This window comes from Arvicanthis niloticus, chromosome 4, assembly GCF_011762505.2.
Source record: "Arvicanthis niloticus isolate mArvNil1 chromosome 4, mArvNil1.pat.X, whole genome shotgun sequence".
Classification (NCBI taxonomy): Eukaryota; Metazoa; Chordata; class Mammalia; order Rodentia; family Muridae; genus Arvicanthis; species Arvicanthis niloticus.
This window is the reverse complement of record NC_047661.1, coordinates 15,189,866-15,214,601: the sequence shown is the minus strand read 5'-3', so window position 1 is coordinate 15,214,601 and position 24,736 is coordinate 15,189,866. Positions and strand designations below refer to the sequence as shown.

At 42.3% G+C, this 24,736-nt stretch overlaps 1 protein-coding gene across 1 annotated transcript in view; it reads left to right on the top strand.

Annotated features, from left to right (window-relative positions):
* Prkci (protein kinase C iota) overlaps positions 1-12,813 on the top strand; it is a 62,864-nt gene extending 50,051 nt beyond the window's left edge. The window contains exons 9-18 of the mRNA XM_034499979.2: positions 443-619; positions 1,042-1,139; positions 1,637-1,723; positions 1,975-2,110; positions 4,245-4,332; positions 5,755-5,880; positions 6,956-7,035; positions 8,625-8,714; positions 9,032-9,147; positions 12,044-12,813. Coding sequence (XP_034355870.1) covers positions 443-619; positions 1,042-1,139; positions 1,637-1,723; positions 1,975-2,110; positions 4,245-4,332; positions 5,755-5,880; positions 6,956-7,035; positions 8,625-8,714; positions 9,032-9,147; positions 12,044-12,131 — 1,086 coding nt within the window. The 3' untranslated portion in view covers positions 12,132-12,813. The remainder of the gene's footprint in view (positions 1-442; positions 620-1,041; positions 1,140-1,636; positions 1,724-1,974; positions 2,111-4,244; positions 4,333-5,754; positions 5,881-6,955; positions 7,036-8,624; positions 8,715-9,031; positions 9,148-12,043) is intronic.
* The last annotated feature ends 11,923 nt before the right edge of the window (positions 12,814-24,736 follow it).

Here is a 24,736-nt window from a genome sequence, read left to right as displayed (position 1 = left end):
ATTACATACTGATGGCTTTGCAGTGTTGGGCTATAGGCATGGCCCCTGAATGTGTTCTTTTTGGTCTTGTGGCTATCTTATAAAAGATTATCTTCAATGACCTGCATAAATTGACAGGCGCTTCAGTTTCCAGTTTTGAATGAATTATAAGGGTTACTTTGCCATCTCTTCATCTAATATCAAATCTACTGTTAGCAGAATTGCCTCATGTCTGTTTCCTGCCTATAGCCTCTCATAGACCTTGGAGAGTATGCATATATGTGTGTGTGTGTGTGCATGTGTGTGTGTGTGTGTGTGTGTGTGTGTGTGTGTGTGCGCAAGAAAAGAGTTAAGAACTTAAAATGTTTTATGGTAAGAAAATACTTTAAAATCATTATCATTAGAACAGTTTGTTAGAAATACAAAGTATTGGAAACATTGTTGATGTAAATGTTCTCCACAGGCAATGAACACGAGGGAGAGTGGTAAAGCGTCGTCAAGTCTAGGTCTCCAGGATTTCGATTTGCTTCGAGTTATAGGGAGAGGAAGTTACGCCAAAGTACTGTTGGTTCGATTAAAAAAAACAGATCGCATTTATGCAATGAAAGTTGTGAAGAAAGAGCTCGTCAATGATGACGAGGTGAGCGAGGGGTGGATGGTTTGCTGCCTCTAGACAAACCTCTCGTGCGTGAGGCTCTGGGTGTAATCCAGAGTACCACACATACGTGTACACACACACACACACACCCCATACTATTTTAGTGTTTGTGGGTTATTTTGGTCTACTTTTCTAAGCACATGTTGTAGGTAGATATAAAGTCAAAGCATATTAGTATCAAGGGAAGTACTTGAGTTTCTCTTGGTTTCTAGACTATTTCATAATACTGGACATTTTGTTAATGGTATTTTCTCTTTGTATAAGTTTTGTTTCAGGACAGTGAGTAGTAATATTTGATATTTAGTCTATGTACATAACATTTGTGATCATTGACTTGCTAAGAACAAATTTACTATAGTTTTGGTCATTTTATTTGACATAGATTTCTTTGATATTTTAAATAGGATATTGATTGGGTGCAGACAGAGAAGCATGTGTTTGAGCAGGCCTCCAATCACCCTTTTCTTGTTGGGCTGCATTCTTGCTTCCAGACAGAAAGCAGGTAAGGTTAAAGAATAACAGATGTCATGGGCTTCATACTTTTTGGCATGTTATATAAGAAGACTCTGTTTCCCATAATCCTTGAAGTAGGACGACTACTTAAAATTTCCTGCTACAATCAGTGATACCAGTTTAACTCCAGTCACTCATAGACATACAAGGAAGAAAAAGGGAGAGAGGGGAGGTTCTTGAGAAACAGCAGTAGCTAGCCAGCCCTTTAAATATCCTCCGTATTCTCACCTTATGACATAATGTCTCTTTACCTGAAGTGACATGTAAGCATGACTCACCTAGTTCCTGAGACTAACATGGCACTACTCTAGAGTGGGATCAGTGTTGAATGGGTCACGCTGGGTGTCGCTTGTGTCCACTAAGGTCCCACTAAGGTAACAGGCTGGGTCGTCTTGAGCGCCTTTGTGCTGTTGCTATTGCTGCTCCATTGGAAATGCCGTAAGCTGTACAACTCACAGTGGTGTGTGGCTCTTGCCTCTGTCGTAGGTTGTTCTTTGTCATAGAATATGTAAATGGAGGGGATCTCATGTTTCATATGCAGCGACAAAGAAAACTTCCTGAAGAACATGCCAGGTAAGTGTTTTGTTTGAGGTGTATTTTTTGCTCAGGGCTGCCTGACCTCGTATGTCTACTAGTTGAAAACAGTATATAAACAAGTTATCTTGTTACAGTTTATTCTTTGTAAGTCATGAGGTGGTTAAGTTACATAATAACTTAAATCTATCACATATTTTGTGCTCATTATATATTTAGGGTTTTTCAGATGGTTATTATTCATAGCAAAGCCATGTTTTGTTTTTGGTTTTTTTTTTTTTCAATCTAAGGTTCTACTCTGCAGAAATCAGTCTAGCACTAAATTATCTTCATGAGCGAGGGATAATTTACAGAGATTTGAAGTTGGACAATGTACTGCTGGACTCTGAAGGTCACATTAAACTCACTGACTACGGCATGTGTAAGGTGAGAGAACCTCCAGACAGCTCGCAACCTGTCAGTTAAGTAACTTTACATACGGATGGGAAAGGATCACTGCCTTGCTTAGGGTGTTTGAGAATTCTAGTCTGAAGACAAGTGCTCTCCGGCCAGTCGGCCATTTGCAGAACTCCATGTCTTCTGGGATGTGTGTGATAGATATATGGGTTACTTTTTTTTTTTTTTTTTTTTTTTTTAATTGGTTGTAGCTTTTTCTGTTATACTTCTGGAGAAACTTTGGAAGTAAATATTACCTACAGTCCCATCATGTTAACACAGTATTTGCATATCGCCTTCCAAGCTTTTACCACTTACTAGACCCGAACCGACTTTCAGATGTTTCCTAGGAGTGCTTTTATATTTAAATTTCAATTCTGTGACATACAGTATGATAAAAATGAAGTAAGCATTTTACTTTATCTCAGAATATGTCTATTAATGGTGTTTTATTCCTGTGGCAACAGTGTTTTATTTAGAGGTCTGATGTTTTCCCACAAAATGTCTAGAGAACTATTCTACTTCTTAACCCTGCTCTAACCAAACATCCGCAAGTGTGAGTGTATACCCTGCATTCCTCTCCACCAGGGGGTACCATAAACACTCCAGTGGTACTGAAGATTTAGGGTTACGCCTGCACGCCTTATAGTAGGAAGTAAAGTCGTCGTGCAGTGTGTAAAACTCAAGACGATTTTCTTATTAAATCATCCTCTGTGCGAATAGTGAAAAGGGTTGCTCACTGGATCCTCTGCAGTCCTCTCTTATATTCATGATACCTTTGTGCTCTGCCATGGTTTTTCCTAGAGTGTTCCTCTCTCTCTGGTTTTAAAATTAAACACAATAGTAATGGATTGTTACAAGTTCCAGGAGCAAATGAAAATATGCAGAATGTTAATCTGCAAATTAGAATAGTGGGGTTTTTTTTGTTTTTGTTTTTGTTTTTGAGTCACTATCTGAATATTAGTTAAGATTTCGGGTAGCATGAGGAAATAGGCATGGTGACACACCTCTGTAAAGTGAATCAGGGTGGTCATGAGTTCAAGGCCAACCTGGATTAGACAGCAAGAGTTTATCCACTGAGCCATCTCCCCAGCCTGGGAGAAGCCTTTATGACTTTCTGTCCTTCTCCTGTTCCCCAAACATATATGGCCATATTTATACTGTGATGTAAGTATATGTGACACATTTGGTGGTTGGCTTGGTTTTATTTTGTCTTTGTTTTGGTGGGTGTTTGTTTCTGTTTGGCTTGGTTTTATTCCTTTGAAACAAAATCTTGGTATGTAGTCGAGGTTGTCCCTGCATTAACAATCCTCCTGCTTCAGTCTTCCAAGTGCTGGGATTACACGTGGACTACCATGCGCTTTTAATCTGAAAGTTTCTCTATTTATTAGTTTTTGGTATATAGGATATGTTTTCTGAATGTTAAAATCAAAGACCATGAAATTTTCCTGTTGTGTTCATTTTTATTCTCTCTTAGAAAATATTTTAGCAGGTATACAGAAACTTATATTTGTTACAGCTGTTAATGGTTGTTCTATTTATTATTGGGTATTTTCTCTACTTAGCTTATTTGCATTGGGCCTTCATTGTTCACCTTCCTACAGCTATTAAAATACCAAAGCAGAAGACACGCTCCATAGGAAAAATGACCAGAAACAAAGCATTGCAGTGTCAACAGTCATGAAGTATTTGTTTTAGTCACATGATCTCTGATTTTGTAGTAAACTTTAATGTCATTTTGTTTTGTTTTGTTTTTGTTGTTTTGTTTTTCAAGACAGGGTTTCTCTGTATAGCTTTGACTGTCCTGGGACTCACTCTGTAGACCAGGCTGGCCTCGAACTCAGAAATCCACCTGCCTCTGCCTCCCAAGTGCTGGGATTAAAGGCGTGCGCCACCACTGCCTGCCCTTAATATCATTCTTAAAACAGTTTATCTTAATTGAATTGACTTTAAAGTTTTCTGTATTCTATTTAGTAGTAATCACTGTTCCTGTTGACTCTGTGCAGGTTTGACATGCTGCATATACATGCTACGTTTAGGCACATGAAATGGAAGAGGTAAATGTAAAATAGTTTTGTCACTTATCTTTTCCCCTTTTTCTCCTTTCCCTTTTCCCCCATGAAAGGAAGGATTGCGGCCTGGAGATACAACCAGCACTTTCTGCGGCACTCCCAATTACATTGCTCCTGAGATCTTACGGGGAGAAGATTACGGTAATAAATAAATAGGTGGTATTTTAGCTATTACTATAATTGGTACCAACTACAACATAAATACTATATATATTAATATTCATTAATATATAAGCTTTTCCTTGTTCTGTTAACCTACATGGAGACCCTCAGATTCTGAAACTGGACCCAAAAAAGGTTTGGCATTTGGGGGAGTTACATTTAAATAATATTTTACTAGTGACAAACACTGAAGAGTGGCAAGAACTATTGTAAGCAATTCACTCTGAGCTCCCTCTCAAACCTTCTGAGGTACGCATTGTTGACTCATTTCACAAAGGAGAGAAGCAGTGTAGAGAAAAGCTTAAATTATATGCCTGAGTCACAAAAGCCAAGGAAGTGCCCGGGGAGGTAGGTACTTACGATCAGCTATGTGAATACAGTGTCACAAACTTCAGAAGATTGTGCGTATTCTGGGCATATTTTCCTTAGTGTTCTAAAAGTTCCTAAAGGCTAGGTGCTTGATAGGTACCAAGAAATACTTTACTTTTCTTTTCTTTTCTTTTTTTTCCCCCTCTTTCTTTCTTCATTCCTTTCTCCCTCCCTCTCTTCCTTTCTTCCTTCCTTCCCTCTTTCTTTTTATAGAGTTAGGGTGTCTCTACATAACCCTGGAACTTGCTCTGTAAACAAGGTTGGCCTCTAACTCAGATCCTCCTGCCTCTGCCTCCTTAGTGCTGGGATTTAAAGTTTGCACCACTACCCCTGGCTTCTGTTAATTTCCCTTACATTTATTTTTATTAGATTTATTAGTTCTCTGAGACTCCTATACAATATATTTTGATCATATCTACCCTTTCCTCTTCCTCCCAGATTCCCCCACCCCGACTTCCCTACTCACCCAGCTTTGTCTCCTCCTTTTCCCCCAGCTCGTCCATGCTGCCCTTGTGTTCTTGGATCTGTGGGCTTCCACGGGAGCATGGTCAGCTTGCAAGGAACAACTCTCAGAGAAAAGTTCCTCTGCTGTAGCTGTCACTTACCATAGCTCCTCCTTCCTGTCTGTCTGTCCGTACCATGCTGGGTTTGGTCTGCCTTGATTTTACACAGGGCTTATGCATGCTCTCCCAGTTATGAGCTCATGTGTACAGCTGCCCTACTGTGTCTGGAGACTGTTGTTTGCCTGTGTCCGTCCTCCACCTCTGGTTTTTACAGTCTTCCCCCTTTTCTATAACGATCCCTGTGCTTGGGAGGAGAACATACAGCTATTCTCTTTAGGGTTGGTTGGACCAAGTATTTCTGTAGTTTTTAGTGCCTACCATGTTATTTATAATCTAATTACAATTTGCTTTTCCATTTTGTTTACATTTCCATCTCATGACAAATAAGTCTGACTCGAGTTATATAAATTTCTGATTGCTGGATTTTTCACACATGCAGAGATTTATTACTTTAAACTTCTCTCTAAAGGCTTCAGCGTTGACTGGTGGGCTCTTGGAGTCCTTATGTTTGAGATGATGGCGGGAAGGTCTCCATTTGACATCGTTGGTAGCTCTGACAATCCTGACCAAAACACAGAGGATTATCTATTCCAAGGTAATTTGCAGTACTTTGTAGAAATACTATGTGAATAACCTAGAGCAAAGCAAAGGCTCTCAAATTACTCTTCTCGGTAAGAAAAAGAATAATTTGGACACGCTCCTGACTTCATGATAGTTTGGAGAATTTTTAGATAGTTCCTTCCCTCTTTTCTAGCCTGTAGCTTCATTGTAGTTTCCTTCCCATGCTCAACTCATAACAAAGCATCTAAGTGTGTCCATCGTACATAGTAGAGCGGGGATCTACCGGAGAGACTGGAAGCGTCTGTTAGACAAATCTTTGCACATGAGCCACAGACTTGGTGCCCGAGGTCAAGGAAAGTGGATGGGAATGTGATCAGAGGGATCAGAGTGGTTCTAAGAGCTCGGGGACAGGGTGTCATGGTGAGGATGCTGAAAGTCAGCAGAGCAGAGGGAAGAGGCCAAGCACAGGACCTCAACCATAAAGTGTGCAGCAGCCACAGAGTTCTGCACTTAATAATTAAGACCCGCACAGAATACAAGGAAGTGTTCCATACAATAAGGAACCAAAGTGCCATTAAGCTTATGGAAAGAGAATACAACTAAGTGTTAGTGAGCTGCTGTCTCATACCTGTGCCTCTGACAGAGACTTTAGACTGAGAAGTGCCTGCTGCTGATGAAGGACTGGAGCAGTGGGCGGTCTTCAGGACTGCTCGTAGGGGTTGAAGTGGACAGGAGCTTTGCAGAGTAATTTCACATTTCCCAGTACAATTCTGTGTTACACATATATGCAAGCACTTTACAGTACTAACTTTTATACCTCATAAGAGCTCTGTGAAGCAGGTATTGTTTTTAATTTCTATTTACAGAGGAAGAAACTAAGGCACACTAAGGTAGTAAAAATAAAACATGCTTGTATATAATAAATGCAATACTCAGGCAAGGGACCAGCTCTAAGAAGGAGAGCCAAGGAAAATGCATGAAGTGTTTCAGATATGTAGATGATGTACATTCTGCTAGAATGCCTTAAATATCTTGGGATTTAAAGAAGAAACTTAAAGATTCAAGCCACATAAAAACTAAAAATGATACTGTGATTCTTATCTTTTTAGTCATTTTGGAAAAGCAGATCCGCATACCCCGTTCTCTGTCTGTGAAAGCAGCAAGTGTGCTGAAGAGCTTTCTCAACAAGGTATGAGCTGTGGGGAAGGTCTCCTGTGCTTTCTTTCCTGAGTAAGCAAAAGTGCCTGGTAAGTGGAGGCTCAGGCGCTGTAATGTTTCAGAACACGAATATGTAACTTTTCAGTTAGAACTGGAATTTTGTTTCATAACCAGAGACGAGATCAGATCCTGACCTGATTATCCTTGTCACATGGCCAGTATCATTGATTTACCCCCAGCTTGAGACTGCATTTGAACCTTTAAATGTAAATGATACACACATACGTTCTCCTCAGTGAAGGAAAATGGAGTCTGTAATTCGTTATAACTGCGTTGTCAGCTGTGTTTCTGTATCATTATCCATAAAACTCATTTCTCATCATGTGGCCAAGAATGTTTTCTATCCATTTCATAATAAGAACTCTGTATTTTGATAAAATTCAGAAGAAAGGAAATAACATCTTTAAAATGTAAGCATCGGTCAATTGCCAGTGGTAGTTGGTAAGCCAGAAGCATTTAGGTTCTAAGATTGTGAGTTTGGGATTCATAAAATTTATTTCAAATAAATGAAGGTAGAAAAAGGGTTGCCTCTGTGGGCACATAAGGATGAATTTAACAAAACTAGAAAATTGCACTTAGCTTAAGATGGCTATTTTTATCTTACGTGTGCTGGTGTTTTGCCTGTATGTATATCTGTGTGCCCAAGGAAGGCGGAAGTGGACACTGGATCTCCTGGTCCTGGAGGTGGAGATGGTTGTAAGCGGCTGTGTGTGCTAGGAATCCAACCTGAATCCTCTGCAGGAGGAGCTGCTGTGCTCTTAACCACTGGAGCTCTGGCCCCTGGATAGCTCTGACCCCTAATAGAACGCCTTAAGTATCTTGGGATTTAAAGAAAAAACTTGAAAGATTTAAGCCACATAAAAGCTAAAAATGATACTGATTTTTAGTCATTTTAGAAAAGCAGATTTGCAGATATCGTACACAAGGGAGTACTTAAACTGGAAAGCTTATGATTTTTTACTATAAACAGTGAAGTTGATAGATGCTAATATATAAAATAAAATACCTTTTATCAGAAAGAAAAAAAAAAAAAACATTGTAATACATAGTCAGAACAAAAGCCAAGGCATTCTGAATTCCAGCCTCCGTCTCTCAGTCCAGTAATGAGATAATTCTGTGTTACTGTCTTAGACAAACTAGGTTTGTTGCTGCAGAGGCTATAACAATGAGTTAAACATGAGTGTGTGGTAACGTTCAGAGGTTTCTGTATTTAATTACTAAATTCTGGCCTACAACAGAGACTAAACGCTGCCTGTATTTTTCCATATTCTCTCTTTAACAAAGAGTGATGAAGTACTCTACCATTTTAAAAGCAGGGTTTTATGTCACCTAGGCTGCCTTGGATTCTGGGATCATAGGTACGCCCCACCATGGCTGGGGCAGGGTCTCTGCTTACTGACATGGTGAGCCAGAAGAAAACCTTACCTGCTCTGACCTCTAGATTACTCACTTGCGACTGATCCATGCTTTCTAGAAATAACTGGACATTTCAGCTTCACAAATGAATTATAAAACAGGAATTACACTTGTCTAGTTCTTGAAACACTGCTTTTGCCATAGGACCCAAAGGAACGATTGGGTTGTCACCCTCAAACTGGGTTTGCTGACATTCAAGGACACCCATTCTTCCGAAATGTGGATTGGGACATGGTATGTAAATGTTATTTTCCCAGCTTGGGTTTTACTATAATCAAAGTTCAATTTTTATTATGTTTATAAATTATTGAGAAACTAAGATATAATAGCTTAAATAACTTAAAACTACTGTATAGCACTTATAAAAAGCTGTAGAAACAAACAGAATAATTAATGTACTGGAGAAAGTTGTAATATTACTGGGGCCCAAAGCAATGTTCTGCTTGCTAAGATGTGGCCTGCTGATACCTGGTGAGCCGTCGGAGAGCAAAGGAAAGTGTGAGGCCAGTGTCCTGAATGCAGACCTCAACTCTCACCCACATGTCTTTTAGATGGAGCAGAAGCAGGTGGTCCCACCCTTCAAACCAAACATTTCTGGAGAGTTTGGTTTGGATAACTTCGATTCGCAGTTTACTAATGAGCCAGTCCAGCTCACTCCAGATGATGAGTAAGTCATTTCGCACACTAAACAAGTTTTCAAGCTTCTGAAATCTCCCAAACCTTCAAGCTACTTAATTGTTTATGAAAATATTCTATGATTTATATGTAACCATTACATCGTTGGGTGTTTGAATCCATTATGCTGTTAAAACCTCTGTGGCAACGATTATGTCTACCAACTTTGGATGGTTGGCCCAGTTCACACAACAGCCTTGTCAAGTGGGTCATCTTCACTTTACAGAGGAGGAAGCACGGCTCGGAGAGCGAGCAAGAGCACATGTCAGGGCTCATCCCCTGGCTGACCGACCAAGGCTGCACAGCTCCATTTTAAATATGCCATCCCTCTAAGTTTCCCGGTATTCTTTGTAAAAACCACAGCAAGTTTCTAGTCTAGCCAGCAGGGGTCAGAATGGTGTCTGTGTCACATCTTTTAAAAATGTAATTTAGAGTGATTTGAGATCATTTTGATTCATTCTCTCCCTCCTTCTCGTCCTCCCTTCCCCAAAGATATATTCTCTTATCCTAAGGGGCCTTTGCTCCTGGACATTCATTTTACTAACATCTTAGTCCTAGCATTCTTCAAAGCTGTTCTTATGTCGGGCAGTGGTGGCACACGCCTTTAATCCCAGCACTTGGGAGGCAGAGGCAGGCGGATTTCTGAGTTTGAGGTCAGCCTGGTCTACAGAGTGAGTTCCAGGACAGCCAGGGCTACACAGAGAAACCCTGTCTCGAAAAAAAAAAAAAAAAAAAAAAAAACTGTTCTTATAGTCTCAGGTTCTAAAGCCTTCTCTCATTGCACTAAATGTAATCATTCCTTGACTTTAACTGCAAGAATTGAGACCTCTCAGATGTAGCTTGCACCCTTTTCAGATGACCTCAGGCAACTTTGTGTCTCAGGACTCTCTGGACTGTGCCTTACTCTTCTGGGCCTTATTTTGCCTCCTGCTGGGGAAGACCACTCTTCTGGACCTTCCCCCCTCCCGACCCCTTCCCCCACCCCAAGCCCTGGTCTGCATCTGCCTTCTCCCTTGCCAGCTGTCTCATTGCTTTACCTCTGAAATTTTTTTCAACACTTTCCTCCTACCTAAAAGCACACTTAGTTTTGCTTTTCCACAGAATCTTACTACTTCTTTGAGGTACTTTTCATGAAATGGTTAGTGATGGTCGTACTAAGGGAGGGGTAGGCAGTGTCTGCCAGACTCATCAGGGCAGTGAGCGCTGGCTGCCTTGTATGTTCTTAACACAGACATTTGCTTCTTAAGCTTTGCCAGGTCAGGCTGACTTCTTAATTTCTAAGTTTCCAAGCATTGTTTGGCTAGTCCTCTTCTCCCATGACATCTGTGGAGGTTTGACATCCTGAGCAGTGCCAGTTTCATCTCTATAAGAATTGTCTGTCGTCTTTTTCCCCTTTGTGTGACACCAGGGTGCTCTGGGCTCAGTGTCTGCTGACCCTCTTTGCAATATTCAGTTAGTGCCTTAGAGACTTCAGCAGGCCCTGTGCAGTAGATATTAGCTGTTTACTGACTGACTACTGAGTAGGCAAATGAAGCAGAAGACATGCTAAACTCTGTCTCGAAGAAAAAAAAAAAAGACATTGTGCTAAGTGTTGGGTGTTCATGGATGATCAAAATAGTCTGGTTTCACACAAAGCTTTCTGTCTACTAGGAGAGCTATAGCAGTCACTCCTTACAGAGCCGTGTGTTAGGAAGAACAGAGTTCACCAGAAGAGAGATGCTCAAATCCATGTCATTCTTAGCAGCTGTGCACCCTCCTGTAGACCTGTGTGACTTCTCTGAGCCTGTTCCTTCTCACTGTGTCTCCCTCACAGGGTACCCATGAAGTGAGTGCAGGATGGCTTCTGAAGCCTCCCTCTGCCCTCCAGGGCATTTCTGCCTGTTTAGTATCTTCCTGAGTTTGTCTACAAACCCCTCAGATAACTGGAGTCTAAAAACCAGCAGAGTAACCTTTGTCTCTTTTTCTGTGCTTTGCCAGCCTCATGTCTGCCTGTTGCCCCGCCCTCTGCTACCTGCTTGTTGATGTCTTTCACGCCTCAGAGTCTGCAGTGCCCACTACTGACGAGGCTTTGCATGGTTTTCCTTTAACACTTGGATCTGAACTTCCTTTTCGTACCCTGTTGCGTTACCCCTAGATCCAGACTCTTGCGAATCAAACCAAAAGTATAGTACCTGCTAGCTGATTGCGTCATCCCTTCACCGTGTTGCTAGGAAGTATACATCCTAGACAGCGTACCTCATGAAGGACTGCTCCAGTTCTTCAGCCCTTAATCAGAAACCTTCCAGGTAACAGCTGTCCTCTTGTCTGGCATTTTAAACCCACTCACTCCAGCACTGCTCCTGCCTGACTTTTAGTCATATCACCAAGAGACAAAAGCTGTTTGGAGCAGTCTGACATTTACCGTTCCCTGACAGCGGGTGCCACTCTTGTGTCTATTTTCCTCTGTTGTTTTTATCAATTGAAATGATCTCACTTCAGGCGTACCTGAAATGCAGCTAGATCTTTGATTGGCAGTGACATACCTTCATGTAAACGTCATTAGCGTTTTAAATCTGGCCATGGTTCCTCCCAGTATCACCTACTACTTAGCACCTTCCCTTCCTGAACTTCTTGCATTTCTACCAGTCTTTCAAATTCCACTTCTATAATGAATCTGATTCCCAGTCTGATTCTGGGCCCTCTTGGTTATAAGGTTGCTTGTGGGCTTCTTAGTCTTCCTGTGAGGCTATTTTTTTCCCTGATTTTTCTAGAACCCACTTTGTGATTAAGAACCTGTCTTTTCACAGTTAATGTTATTTAGCCCTGTTTTTTCTTTTTAGTTGTATTTCACTGTTGAAAGGGTGAAGACATCTTGATGATGGTGGAAATTTGTATTTTTCTTTCAACAGTGACATCGTGAGGAAGATTGACCAGTCTGAGTTTGAAGGTTTCGAGTATATCAACCCCCTCCTGATGTCTGCAGAAGAATGTGTCTGATTCTGCTTACTGCCATTTAGTGCATGGATCAGCCCATTAGCCTGGTCACAGTTCGAGTTTTCTGTTGTCCCTACAGAGATCTCTCTCGATACCCTGTTAGAGACTATGGGAATCACACAGCTAAGCAGAGCTAAGAAGCAGAAACCAGCTTCCTGACAGTCATGTCAGGCTCCAGTTATGTTGCTCTCCAGAGGCTCCTAATGAGGAAGAACAGTGTCTTTGTGTGAAGGAAACAACTCAGCTTGTCAAAGAAAGACTCTGCTGCTCTGTGACACTCGGTGGGATGACATCGTCAGTCTCCCACAGTCTTGTCACTTTGGGTTAAGTTATTAAAGGCTTAATTGTGTAGTGGAGGGCCACGCAGAGTAGTGCATCTGCTAGTGTTACTGGTTTCCGAGTTCCCTCACTTTAAGAATCCTCCTATAAATCTTCTCATTACTTTGGGTAATTAAAAATATTTAAAGAAGCAGTTATCAAATTCATACACAATTGACTTGTTTTATTAAGAATTGGGTTCTAGCCGGGCAGTGGTGGCGCATGCCTTTAATCCCAGCACTTGGGAGGCAGAGGCAGGCGGATTTCTGAGTTCGAGGCCAGCCTGGTCTACAGAGTGAGTTCCAGGACAGCCAGGGCTACACAGAGAAACCCTGTCTCGGAAAAAAAAAAAAAAAAAAAAAAAGAATTGGGTTCTAAATTCTGTGTTTTAAAAACCGGTACAGTGATTTATTTTTATTTTGTATTTTTTTGTTGGTGGTGGTTTTGGGGTTTTTTTTGTTGTTGTTTGTTTGTTTGTTTGTTTTTACAATAAGGGGTTAACTTCTGAGCTTGCCTTTTCAGTGAAAACTAGCATGGTAATACATGTTCAGAGACCCAGGATGCATATGAATGGACAGCTGCTCATGTAAAGGAAAAAGTAGACGTTTAAAGTAGCTGCAGAAAGAACAATGGTAGGAATTTACACGGGAGAATAAATCCTACAGCTTGGTGTTTACCATTTGATGTAAATAATGAGGAGGCTCTCACTTCTTACCCAACTTAATAAGCATTCCGTTTATTCAGGGGAGGCAGAGTGAATAATTTATCTTCTAAGTAGAATGTCTTAACTACTTTTGGTTCCTTGTTCAAAATACATTATCTATACTTTGACCTTTTCGTGGAGTCTGCAGTGAAATTCAAGACCAGTAATGATGACCATGGATAACTATGCAACACGTACACACACACACACACACACACACACACACACACACACACACCACAGTTCTAGCTCTTCCTGAGCTCTTATGTCATAGCTAACTTGTGATACAGAGTAAAGTCCATTTCGGGGCAGAGTTCTTCAGTTCTCCACAATATTTTTATTAATAGTAGTATTTAGCAATCTCTTATTTAAAGAAGTACCATTTTAAGCACCATTCTGTTTATTTTAAATATTTTTATATAAAGGACTTTAAAATATTCATCTAAATAAGCTACAGTTGTCAAATCAGTAAATTTCGTTTTAGGAGTGCTATATAGTGTTGAGCTTATGATGATTTGAAACATGTAGGCATTTGAAAATATCTTTTTTGAGGATGCTACATTTCATTAGAAGTGTAAGTTGTGTCAAGTTTGTGTCATGTATTTTCTTCACATACTGTAAGACTGGGAGCAGTGAAAACCTCCATTGATTAAAGACAACTAGGGACTATCAAGGTGGCTCATCACTTGCCAAAGCCTGATGACCTGATGCCTAGAACCCATGTGCTGAGAGGAATGGACCAGCTCCCATAGGCTGGCAGCCATGGCACGTGCACAGCCCTCCCTGCAGGGCATACATGTGAGGGAGCAGACAGAGAAGTGCAGTGACTGCACATTGATAGGCAGATGCTTGTATGCATTTCATACATACATACATGTTGAGAAGTGTATGTTTCCCCTAAGATCTCAAACGTATCTTATATATCTTAAATCGAAAGGCAGTATTCACATCATAAGCTGGTAGGGAGTCTGAGGTGTTGATATGCCTATGACCTAAGTGGTGCTTCTCCCTGGGGGCATTTTAGACTGAGAGTTGTTGAAGTACAGTGTCCAGCCTGCTTGGGACTCTTTGAGGATGTCATTTTGAGAAACATTTTTTTCAAGTTATTTTTTTTTTCTGGTGGCCATATTTTTTATTGGAGTGTGAGTCTGTTTTTTTGTGATAAAACATTTTAAGAAGAGGCAATCAGTGAATTATTGTGCATTTGCCAACAAATTTAGGTGAATAAATTCAAGTTATATGTCTTCCCTGTCCTCATCCACAAATGAAACCTGTACATTTTCTGCCAATAACATATAAATGATGAGTGTTTTTCTATGATGGGGTTTTGACCATACTTAATTACGGTCTTTGTTTTTAAATCTTTTTTTTTTTTTTGTTATTGTTGTTAAATAATAAGACTTACTATGTGTGTTTTATACAGAATTATTACAAATGATTTTAATTCAGTTCTAGTTTTCAGTCCGTAAGTGCCATGCCAACTCTCTGTATGTTTTGTAAACATTCTCTCAGAATACTCACCAGGGGAATGCTAGTGTGCATGGGCAGACTGATGGGCACTTGGTGTCTTAGAAATCACTTATTTGCATAAGCTTGTGATCAGATCAGTTTATCACAAAGAAATTTGTTTTAATTTTTGTTATGTAGAACACTGCCTTGTTCACTATAATGTAATCTGTATTTGTATAATTTTTTTTACATTAAAATCTTTAAATAAAATGTTTAATACCTATGAGGAGTGGACCATTTTCAACTTAAAAAAAAAAATATTCCAGAACAAGACTGTGAACATTATTCCAGAATTTCTGTAAATCAAACGTTTTGGTGCTGATGACTAAAAGATTCTAGTACATTTTAACCTCTTCCTCTTTGGGTCTTTTCATGTGAAGAACAAGACATCCACTGAACATAGAACATTGTACCTTACTTTGAACTGAAGCTCATCCAATCCTTCAAAGCCGGTCATTCCTGTGTTAGACCTGACTCTGATCTATTGTGTTACAAAAGGCTGGAGCTTCTTCTCTGGGTAATAGCTGGTATTCTCCTCCTCCTCCCATGAGCACTGCATCTTCAGTGCCTCTCTGGGCAAAACAAGGCACTGTCTATTGAAACCTCTTCCCTGTATTTATCCTGATCGCACCCTTGCTCAGAGCAGTTACAGGCGGGACCAGTGAAGAGCCCGCCAGCCAGTTCCACAGCATCGGTTTAGCTGTCTGAGCATTGGTGAGATCTCCAAGCAGTCCAGAGAGGACCTTGGAAGTGTGGGGGAATTTTACATATACATCACTGAGTCGCTGGGGCAGCCAGCTTCCTTCCCCATGAACAGTAAAACAGGTCTCCAGTCCCTGAAGCATTGACAGCTTGTTTCTGAACACCAGGCCATGAGGCATGTGGTAGAGTTGGGATCTTTGCTAGATTTCCTCTAGGAAAGAGTGGAATCAAAGCCCTGTGAGACCATTTGATCCCAGTAGTCAGCCACAAACCTGTGGTGTGTATCATGCTAAATAGGGATGATAATACTGAACCCCTGCCATTTCCACCCAGGACAGGCCAAGGAAATACACATGGGGGACCATGTTGCTATCCTGTGACTTAATGAAGCAGATGAGTTTTTATCTCTAAGTGATCTGTGGTGGACACTTCTTAGACTTAGAGTAGGTTCCACGAAGCTTTCCTTGTGAATATCCACAGGAAGGTCAGGACGTGGCTGTTCCCTGCCATACTAAGATGGCTTTGCGTTTGCGCTGAGAAATGGCGATTGGCTTTCACCAGTGCGATTAGAGAGTTAAGCTGCCAGAGATGCTCCTGTCTGGACCAGTTTTGTGCAGCTCAGAATGAGATTTTGGGATATGAATGTGACAGACATCCTCGCATGGCAGTTCAGACCCTATTGACACCAGCATACATTTTCTCCAGTTGCTTTTAGTACTGGAGAAGCTGAATTCATACATAATGAAGAGGTGTTTGGTATGATGTTTTCTAGAGTATGGGAAATTGAAAACTACCAGATGTGTCCACTAAACTTGACAGTTGGTTAGCTCATTTCCCCTCACAGTTTAGCCTATCAGTAGAAACAGAAATGTGACAAGGAGCCTGGGGAAGGGTTTCATTTAGCAACAGCCTTGAAGTAGTTGAATGCCATTCTTTTGCTTTTCCCTGTAAAAAGATAATAAAACTGCCAGTCAACATAATGGGCAAATGAACTGGCCAGATCGCCTTTGGAAAAAGGAACAAATGGCCAGTAACTATTTTAAGAAGACTTCGATGTCCCTAGCTCTTAGGGAAATGCAAATTAAAACTACTTTGAGTTACCGCCTGATCCTAGTCTAGTCGGCATGGCTGTTAGAAGTCTGACAGCAAATGATGGAGAGGATGTTTAGAAAAAGGAACCTTGGGCTGAAGAAAGAGATGGCTCAGTGGTTAAGAGCACTGGCTACTCTTCCAGAGGTTATCAGTTCAGTTCCCAGCAACCACATGGTGGCTCACAACCATTTGTAATGAGAATCTGAAGCTCTCTTCTGATGTGACAGCTACAGTGCACTCACATAAATTAAAAAAAAAAAAAAAAAAAAAAAAAAAAGGAACCTTTATTCAGTGGAAATGCAAAGCAATTTAGCTGTTACAGAGATCAGTTTTGAGATTGCTTAAATAATTAATATAATTGGCATATGACCCCGCTATTTCAGTGCTGGGCATATACGCAGAGAACACCACACCCTACTGTAGGGATTTGTACCCCATGTTTACTGCTGCTTTAGTCACTGTAGCAAGTGATTGGAATCGACCTGTTCATCCATCAACAGATGATAATGAAAACTTGGGGGTAGTAGTGAATTTGATTCAGCTCTAAAGAAACATGCAATCACAAAATGTATAGGAGAATGGATAGGCAATGAAGTCACAATCTCAGAAAAGAACTGCGTCTTTTCCCTCAGGCGGAATCTGACCAATATGCCATGTAGAGGTGCAAACAATGCATCTTTAGGTAGAGACTAGCATGTAGTAAGAGAACAAGAGGTTAAAATTTAGGGGATGATGGACTGAAGGCAATGAAGATGAGTTATGCAAGAATATAAATCTTGTTTTTCTAGTTCTTGCCATGGATTTTTTTTTTTTTTTTCATTTTCGGTGGTAGGTAAGTGAACAAAAAATATACTCGATGGTGAACAAAATCCAGCTTAAAGCAACACTGTTTCTGTTCAAAATGGCTATTCTAAATATAGAAGTTCATTTGAGTGTCATGCTCTGGGTCTGGTTAATTTCAGCATTTGATGTATTTTATTTGCAGAGTTTTCTGTAATGTAGTTTAAAAAAAAAAAAAAAAAGGAAGGCATTGGGTTTCTAGAACTAAAACTACAGGGCTAGATTTAAAACTTAACACAAGCTGGGCATGGTGGCAAACACAAAATCCCAACTCCTAACATGGGAGGCCAGAGGATCAAGAGTTCAAGATCCTCCGGCTGTACTGAGAGTTCCAGATCAGATAGAAGACCTTTTCTTGAAAGAAAGCTGGGGGTGAGATGGTTCAGTAGTACAGGCCCTTGTCAACAGTCCTGACAATGTAAATAGGATCCCTGCGATCCACATGGTGGGAGAGGGAAGACACGCCTGAAAGTTGTTCTTTGACCGCCATACAAGTGCCAGGCATCACTGTCTCCTGATAAATAAAAATCTGAAAAATTTTATAAGAACTTTCTGTGAGTAGTTTTGTGACTTTATATTAATAGTTGGGAATAAAATGTATATTACAAGACCTTAACTTGGAAATTTTGGGTGTGCTTGTGGGAACGCAGGCATAGCCTCAGCTGGTCCTCATATTCATCTTTTTGTTTGTTATTTTTGTTGTTAAGCTAGAGTTTCTCACTGGCCTAGGGCTTGCCCAAGTAGGCTAGTCTAGTTGGCCAATGAGCCATCCTCCAGTCTCCATCTCCCTGTGCTGGGATTACAAACACATACCACTTCTGCATTTTTATGTGGTTTGGGCACCAAACTCAGGCACTCACGCGCGCGTGCGTGTGCGTGCGCGTGTGTGTGCGTGTGCGTGTGCGTGTGCGTGCGTGTGCGTGCGTGTGTGCGTGCGTGTGTGTGTGTGTGTGTGTGTGTGTGTAAGCCAGCAATGTATGGCTATTTTCCCCAGCTCCTTAACTTTACATTTTAATGGACTCAAGAGAGGAAGGGAGGGAGGGAGAGAGGGAGGGAGGGAGGGAGGGAGGGAGAGACTGAGAGAGAGGGGGGAAGGGAAAGAGACTGAGAGGGGGGAAGGGAGAAAGACTGAGAGGGTGAAGAGAGAGAGAGAGAGAGAGAGAGAGAGAGAGAGAGAGAGAGAGAGAGAGACAGACAGACAGACAGACAGACAGACAAGAGTCGAGGGGGGTTGAAACCAGGGCTCACCTCTTAACTTTGAGCTGTACCTAGCCTGGAGAAAATGTAAACAACTTTTTTTCCTCATGAGTGAGGTTCTACTTAACACAAATGTTTCCGTGTACCGAAGGGTCTGTATTTGTGAGTGGTTTGACTCAGTTTTACTGTTTGGTTTGATTTTTGTTTATATTGTTAAGGACTGAGCCCACAGCTTCATACATACGAGGCAAGTGCTGAGAAGAAGTAGGTCAGCCTTGATGTTTTTCTAAACTTTCCTTATGTTAAGCTTAGAAGTATAATTCATGCATTGATTGTGTAATATACTGTTTTTATTTGAGAATTTCATGCATGTATACAATGTATGTTGCTCATCCATTTCAGCTCTAACTGGACCCCCCTCCTTGAAGCAGGCAGCTCCCTACTTGTCTTCCTTCCCCCTTCATAACTCGTAGCCAATCAGCTCCCTACTTGTCTTCCTTCCCCCTTCATAACTCGTAGCCAATCAGAGCTGCCCATGTGCACACGGCTGTGGAGCCATCAATAGTAGCCAGAAAAATGACCACCACCACCCCCCCCACTTCCCTCAGCTACCAGTAGCTCCTCCCCTAGGCTGGGGACCTTGAGCCCGCACTCTGCCCCCCAGCCCCAGCCCCAGCCCCAGCCCCAATTCATTTTGGAATTTGGCTTCATTTTGTGCAAGTCTTACAGACAGGCAACCACAGCAGCCGGGTGCATGAGTACGTCATGTTCAAAAGACAGCATTTCACAGCTCTCCTCCCCATGCCCTGGCTTTACCTCCTCTTCTAAGGTGTTTGCTCAGCCTTGGGATAGGGTGTTGACATAGATGTCAAATTTTTATGGCTGAGCCACCTATTCTTAGCACGATTAACTGCTGCCCACTACAAAAAAAAAAAAAAAAAAAAAAAAAAAAAAAAAAAAAAAAAAAAAAAAAAAAAGCTTCTCAGCCAAGGTGGAGAGCAGATACATTTACGGAGAGAGTTGCTGGCACGGTGGCACTGAGCCGAAAGTGGAAGATCCCTCCGGCTCTAGCAGGTTCCATGTTGTGCTGCGTAGGGAGGGAGGAGTGAAAACTGTTTTTTCTCAGCAGCAGCAGCAGGGTTCCTGGGGTTCTGGTGTGGGGGAGGGTGGGAGGGGAGGTGTAAATCGGCACTCCACTCTGGCCCTGCAAGTCTGAGTGGCGGCACCATAGTTCTACGGGAGTTGGAAAAGTGTAATTTTAAGGAATTATTTGTTTGATATTATGAACAACTGTGTTGCAGAAAAGTTGGCTTGGAATTTTTTTTTTTTTTAAGCATACGCATGTGTTTATGTAGGAGATAGTTCCTGGGTTAAAATGGTCTCTCCCTAGCAGTGTGGTTTGGGCTTGTGGGAGATCGGAAGTGGGGCAGACAACTTTGGTCCTGGTTGGCTGAATGATGATGCTATGCTTCACCACTAGGGGTCAGTCTCTTGCCTAATGATGGTCTGAGTTACACCGCAGAAGCGGATTGTAAGTTGCCAGTGACCAAGAAGTTCAGGATTTTATTGATGTTCATCTGTGTCTCGATTTTAATCGCGTCAATATATTATTAAAACTGTTCTTCAGAGTGAAATCTGCGTTATTTGGGAGTTTGGCTTAAGTAGGATTCTTTCCCTCTGTAGATACTGTAACTTCTAGGTTGTCTTTATGGACAGTGAATGTGTCAGGCAGTGAGGAAATATGCTTGAGGGTTTAATTATGCCATGTTTCCCCAAGAAAGAATACTTCTAGTTGATAATGAAACTAAGGGTGGGCAGAGACAGCCATGGCAGGTACCTCTAATCCCAGTCTTGGTTAAATGAGATCTCAAATAAATATAAATAAATAAATAAATAAATAAATGCAAATAAAATTAAAGCTGACTTGGTTATTAATGAGCACAGGAATTTAGTTGTTTCTGTATCAAATGTTACAAGACATTAAAAAGTGGTGTCCTTTATTGATTCAACCTATAAGACACTCAGATTGTCAGTCATAAACATAATATTAACTGGAGTTATAGTGTGCATGAGGCCTTAGTTTGACTCCTAGAGACTGATAGGGAAAAAAAAACAATCAAACAATTAAATGAAAACAATATGGTTTGAGCTGGAGAGATGACACAGTGATTGAAAGCACTTATGGCTCTTACAGAGGACCTGGGTTCAGTTCCCGGCACCTGCATGGTGGCTCAGGGTCATTCTCAATCCCACTTCCAGGAGATCTGATGCTGATTCTGGCGTCTCACCTACACGCGCGGTATTGATAGGATGGACATGTATAAGACAGTCATACACATAAAAATCTTTTAAAACTTACAGAAAATCCTGTGCCCTTCCCCCCACCATGAGCAGGCCTGAGAGACCTTGTTTACCACAACAAGGTCAAGTGACAGGATCTAGGTGGAATTACCCACCTTGGCTGCCCAGAACACAGAAGCAGAACTGCCCCTGGGCTTGCCTTGAGACATCTCTGGCCGTGACCTGGAACGGACTATGGATTATTCCACCCATCCGAAACCAGGAGGGGTTGTGGGTTGGGTCTTCCCCTTTAAATTGAGAGCTGAACATTAAAGCTTGGGGCCTTGATCATTGAACTTTGTCTTGGCCTCATCTCTTCTTGCCCTCCTTCCCCCTTCAATTCCCAGCCCCCCTTTCAGGTGAACCCAGTTGACTTGTGGCTGCAGGCGGCTACAAAATCCCACGTGGTTTCATAAGCATTGACTGGGGTTTTAAATTTGTATTTAATCATTATGGCGAGTGGGTATGGGTGTGAGCATGCGTGTGGGCGTGAGCAGCAGTCAGGACAACCTGCAGGAGATGGTTCTCTGCTTCACTCTGGCTGCCAGGCTTGCCTGCCTGATGACTTGCCACCTGGGCTGCCTGTGTTAACAGTTGGTAAGTGTGTGATGCTGGTGTGGAGGGGGGAGGTAAATGGTTTAAACCAGCTGCCAAGAAATGATATTCTTCTTTCTAACCCTGTTGGTGATTATTTCTGCTGCTTCTCAATTCAGAGCAGTAATTTACTTCATTGCCCAGAATAACTGATTGTAAAACTCGGTTCTCATCAACAAAGCTCAGGGTTTGCTGTGTGGCTGACACCACTTTATGATCGGCACTTTGTGGGAAGAACCACTGAAAAATATGAGCCGCATCCCCTTACAGAGGATCCCCGTAAGTATGAAAGGTTTTGTCCTTTAAAAACAGAGGATATGCTTGTGTTTTTACTAACAGGGCCTGGGATTGTTGCTTGTATTTGATTTTCAGAGATACTAAAGAGATGGGACTTTCCCAAAGGACTTCGAGCCTCCTGTCAGGGCCACCCAAGTAGAGACATGACAATAGATGATCCCTGCTGACCTGACCCCACCCCGAATGTGTTAGACGTCTGTAAACATCCTAAACAACTGTTCAAACCCAGTGTGAGCCAGGCACAGAAAAGATGGCCATATGTAACCCAGTAAAATAAGGGGAATTTTTATCCCACCTCCACCTAAACCTCCCTCCCCATTATCTTCTATCCCCCCCTCATGTCACCTGTGTTCTGTCACCAGCTATCTTCCCTCTCCCTCCCCACCAGCAGTCCCTTTCCAGTACCCATCATTTTATTTTACAACTACTCTGAGTTAAAGACAGGGATCTGAAGACTCAACACCAAGATTCACACAGGAGTGATGACAGGTGGGCAGAAGGGTGGGAAGGACGACTAGGGATGTAGTTACACAAGAGAAGCTGAACTGGGATCACTCTACACTGGACGATGTTCCTCCCAGAAGTCACGGTTGGCTGCCAAATAAAAGCCCAATGTGGAGATACCTCTTTTTGTTGGTTAATGGTGTCCTGGAGACACACACACCCCGCACGCCCTGATAATACAGGCTCTTGCAACTGGTATTGGTTGTCCACCAGAACTCAACAGTAAAGGTAAGACCCTATCGCTGAAGACATCACACCGTGGTCATAGGACATGAAGACATCAAGTTGGTACTGGCCGGAAAGCTTCCTCCCTGTGGCTAGCTCTCCCAGTAATGGAAGATGTTTTGTTGGCTACTGGGGTTGGGAAGCATCAACAGTCTTACCCAGCTACGAACCCTGGGAGCCACAATAATGACCAGGATGCTGAGATAAAAAAAGGAATATTTTAAATCAAAGTGCCATTTGAAATGCTCTTAGGAGGAAATCTCCACCCGTCCCAGGAGGTTTGCAGAATTACTTTGCCTTCGTCATTACAACATGTGCCTTGCATTTCATTCCATCCTGTATAACATCTTCTCTCCATACAAGTACTAACCAGGCCAGATCCCGCTTACCTCCTGAGAGTGTTTGGGGTGCCGGACAGCTTGCACTTAACATAAACATAAACAGTTTGCACTTCTCTTTTAGTCTTAAAGATCCTGACAAGTACCCTTCACCCCAGGACTACTGAATCTTCGCTGGGTACTGGGCCTAGTATCTCAGACATTGACATATATATCCTGGTATTCCCCTTGTATACATGAAGAAGCAGAAAACTGTCACCGACTCGGGGTCAATATGGCTCTAGTTATGCCCAACAACTCTCAAAAGAGCATCTAAAGTTTGCTATGGAGCATTTTATCTGTCTTTTCAAGAGTGCAAGACACAACTGGACCACAGTCTTAAGGATTTATTTATATATGAATACACTGTAGCTATCTTCAGACACAACAGGAAACGGCATCGGATCCCATTACACTCATCGGATCCCATGACTGTGAGCCACCATGTGGTTGCTGAGAATTGAACTCAGGACCTCTGAAAGAGCAGTCAGTGCTCTTAACCGCTGAGCCATCTCTCCAGCCCCAGACCACAGTCTTAAACCCACACTGTTTGATCTTGGTTCCTGTTCCTATGGGTCTGCGCAAACCTCAGTCCTTTTGGAGCTGCATCGCCTCAGTCCTGCCTGCCTTGTCCCACACCTGATCTTGAACTCGTTTGAGCCTCCTGTGTCATATTCCCACAAAGCACATCTTGGACAGTGCGTGGGAAGAGATTCCACGTCCCGTGCTTCCACCATGAACAGAGCTCAGCAGAGAACCCTTCGCTGCTCCGGCTGGGCTGAAGCTGCGGAAGCAGCAGTCTCGACAGACCACCCAGATGGTTTGGATAATTTGATAATGCTTGAGGGGAAGCTGCACAAAGGAAAGGCATTAAGTGCTGACCTAGGCTAGACCTGCCTCTGCCCGGAAAGTGAGTCATTGTGGGTTTCTGTGACATTCCGCAGCACTGAGGCAAACGCATGTCCAGGCCAAGCCCTGACCTTCCAGGTAAAGTCGTGGAAATCAAGGGAAAGGAGCCTCCTGCCGAAAGGCAGCTAGTCCTCGCTAGTTTCCTGTTGTGCCCTGTGCCTGTGACGTTAGGGGCTGTTAGTTTCTGTTTTCTTTTATAATAAATGAATCTTGGAGCAGAGCTATTTCAGGATCGAGATTGCCTTTGACGTATTAACCAGATCAGTGCGTTTGAAACTCCTCAGCGGCAGGTGTTTCCTCCGTCAGCGACAGATGCGGTTCTCAGAAGGCTGCAAAGCCACTCCGACTGAACCCGATATGGGTAGAACATCTCGGGAATACTGGCTTTTGAGATTTCCACATAAGTCCTTCTCCCTCCCGCTGCTCCCGCCTGTGTGACTTCTTCTAAAAGTACATCTTTTTTTTTTTTTTTTAAATTTATTTTTAATTCTCGTTTTACTTTATGTGTATGAGTGCTTAGCCTGCATGTACACAGGTTGTGTATGCAGTGCCTGTAGCGGGCAGAAGAGGGTGTCAGACCCTCCTGGAACTGGAGTTATAGACAAGGGTGGGCTGCCATGTGGGTGCTAGGATTGAACCCAGGTCCTTTAGAAAGGCAACCACTGCTCTTAACTACTGAGCCATCCCTCTATCTCGCCAGCCTCCACCCTCCTGTGGCTTCTTGAGATGACTTCTGAAGGTAAACCAGGTCGCCTGCTCTTTGGCCTTAGCCCCCAGACTTCATTTCTGCTTAGAGAGTAGATGTTGACCCAGAAAACGTCTGTTTCCTCTAACAGTTACTCTCAGAAGCAGAGCCGATGTCTCTACCATTAGCCCACTGGAGATACCTTGCCGCAGGAGGAAGAAAGGGAGGGCGGTTGTTCTTCCAGGCCAGCCTTCACCTAGTATATCCACCTAGTCTCTACTCCAGGGCTGGAGTCACCGTGTTGGAAAAGGAAGCT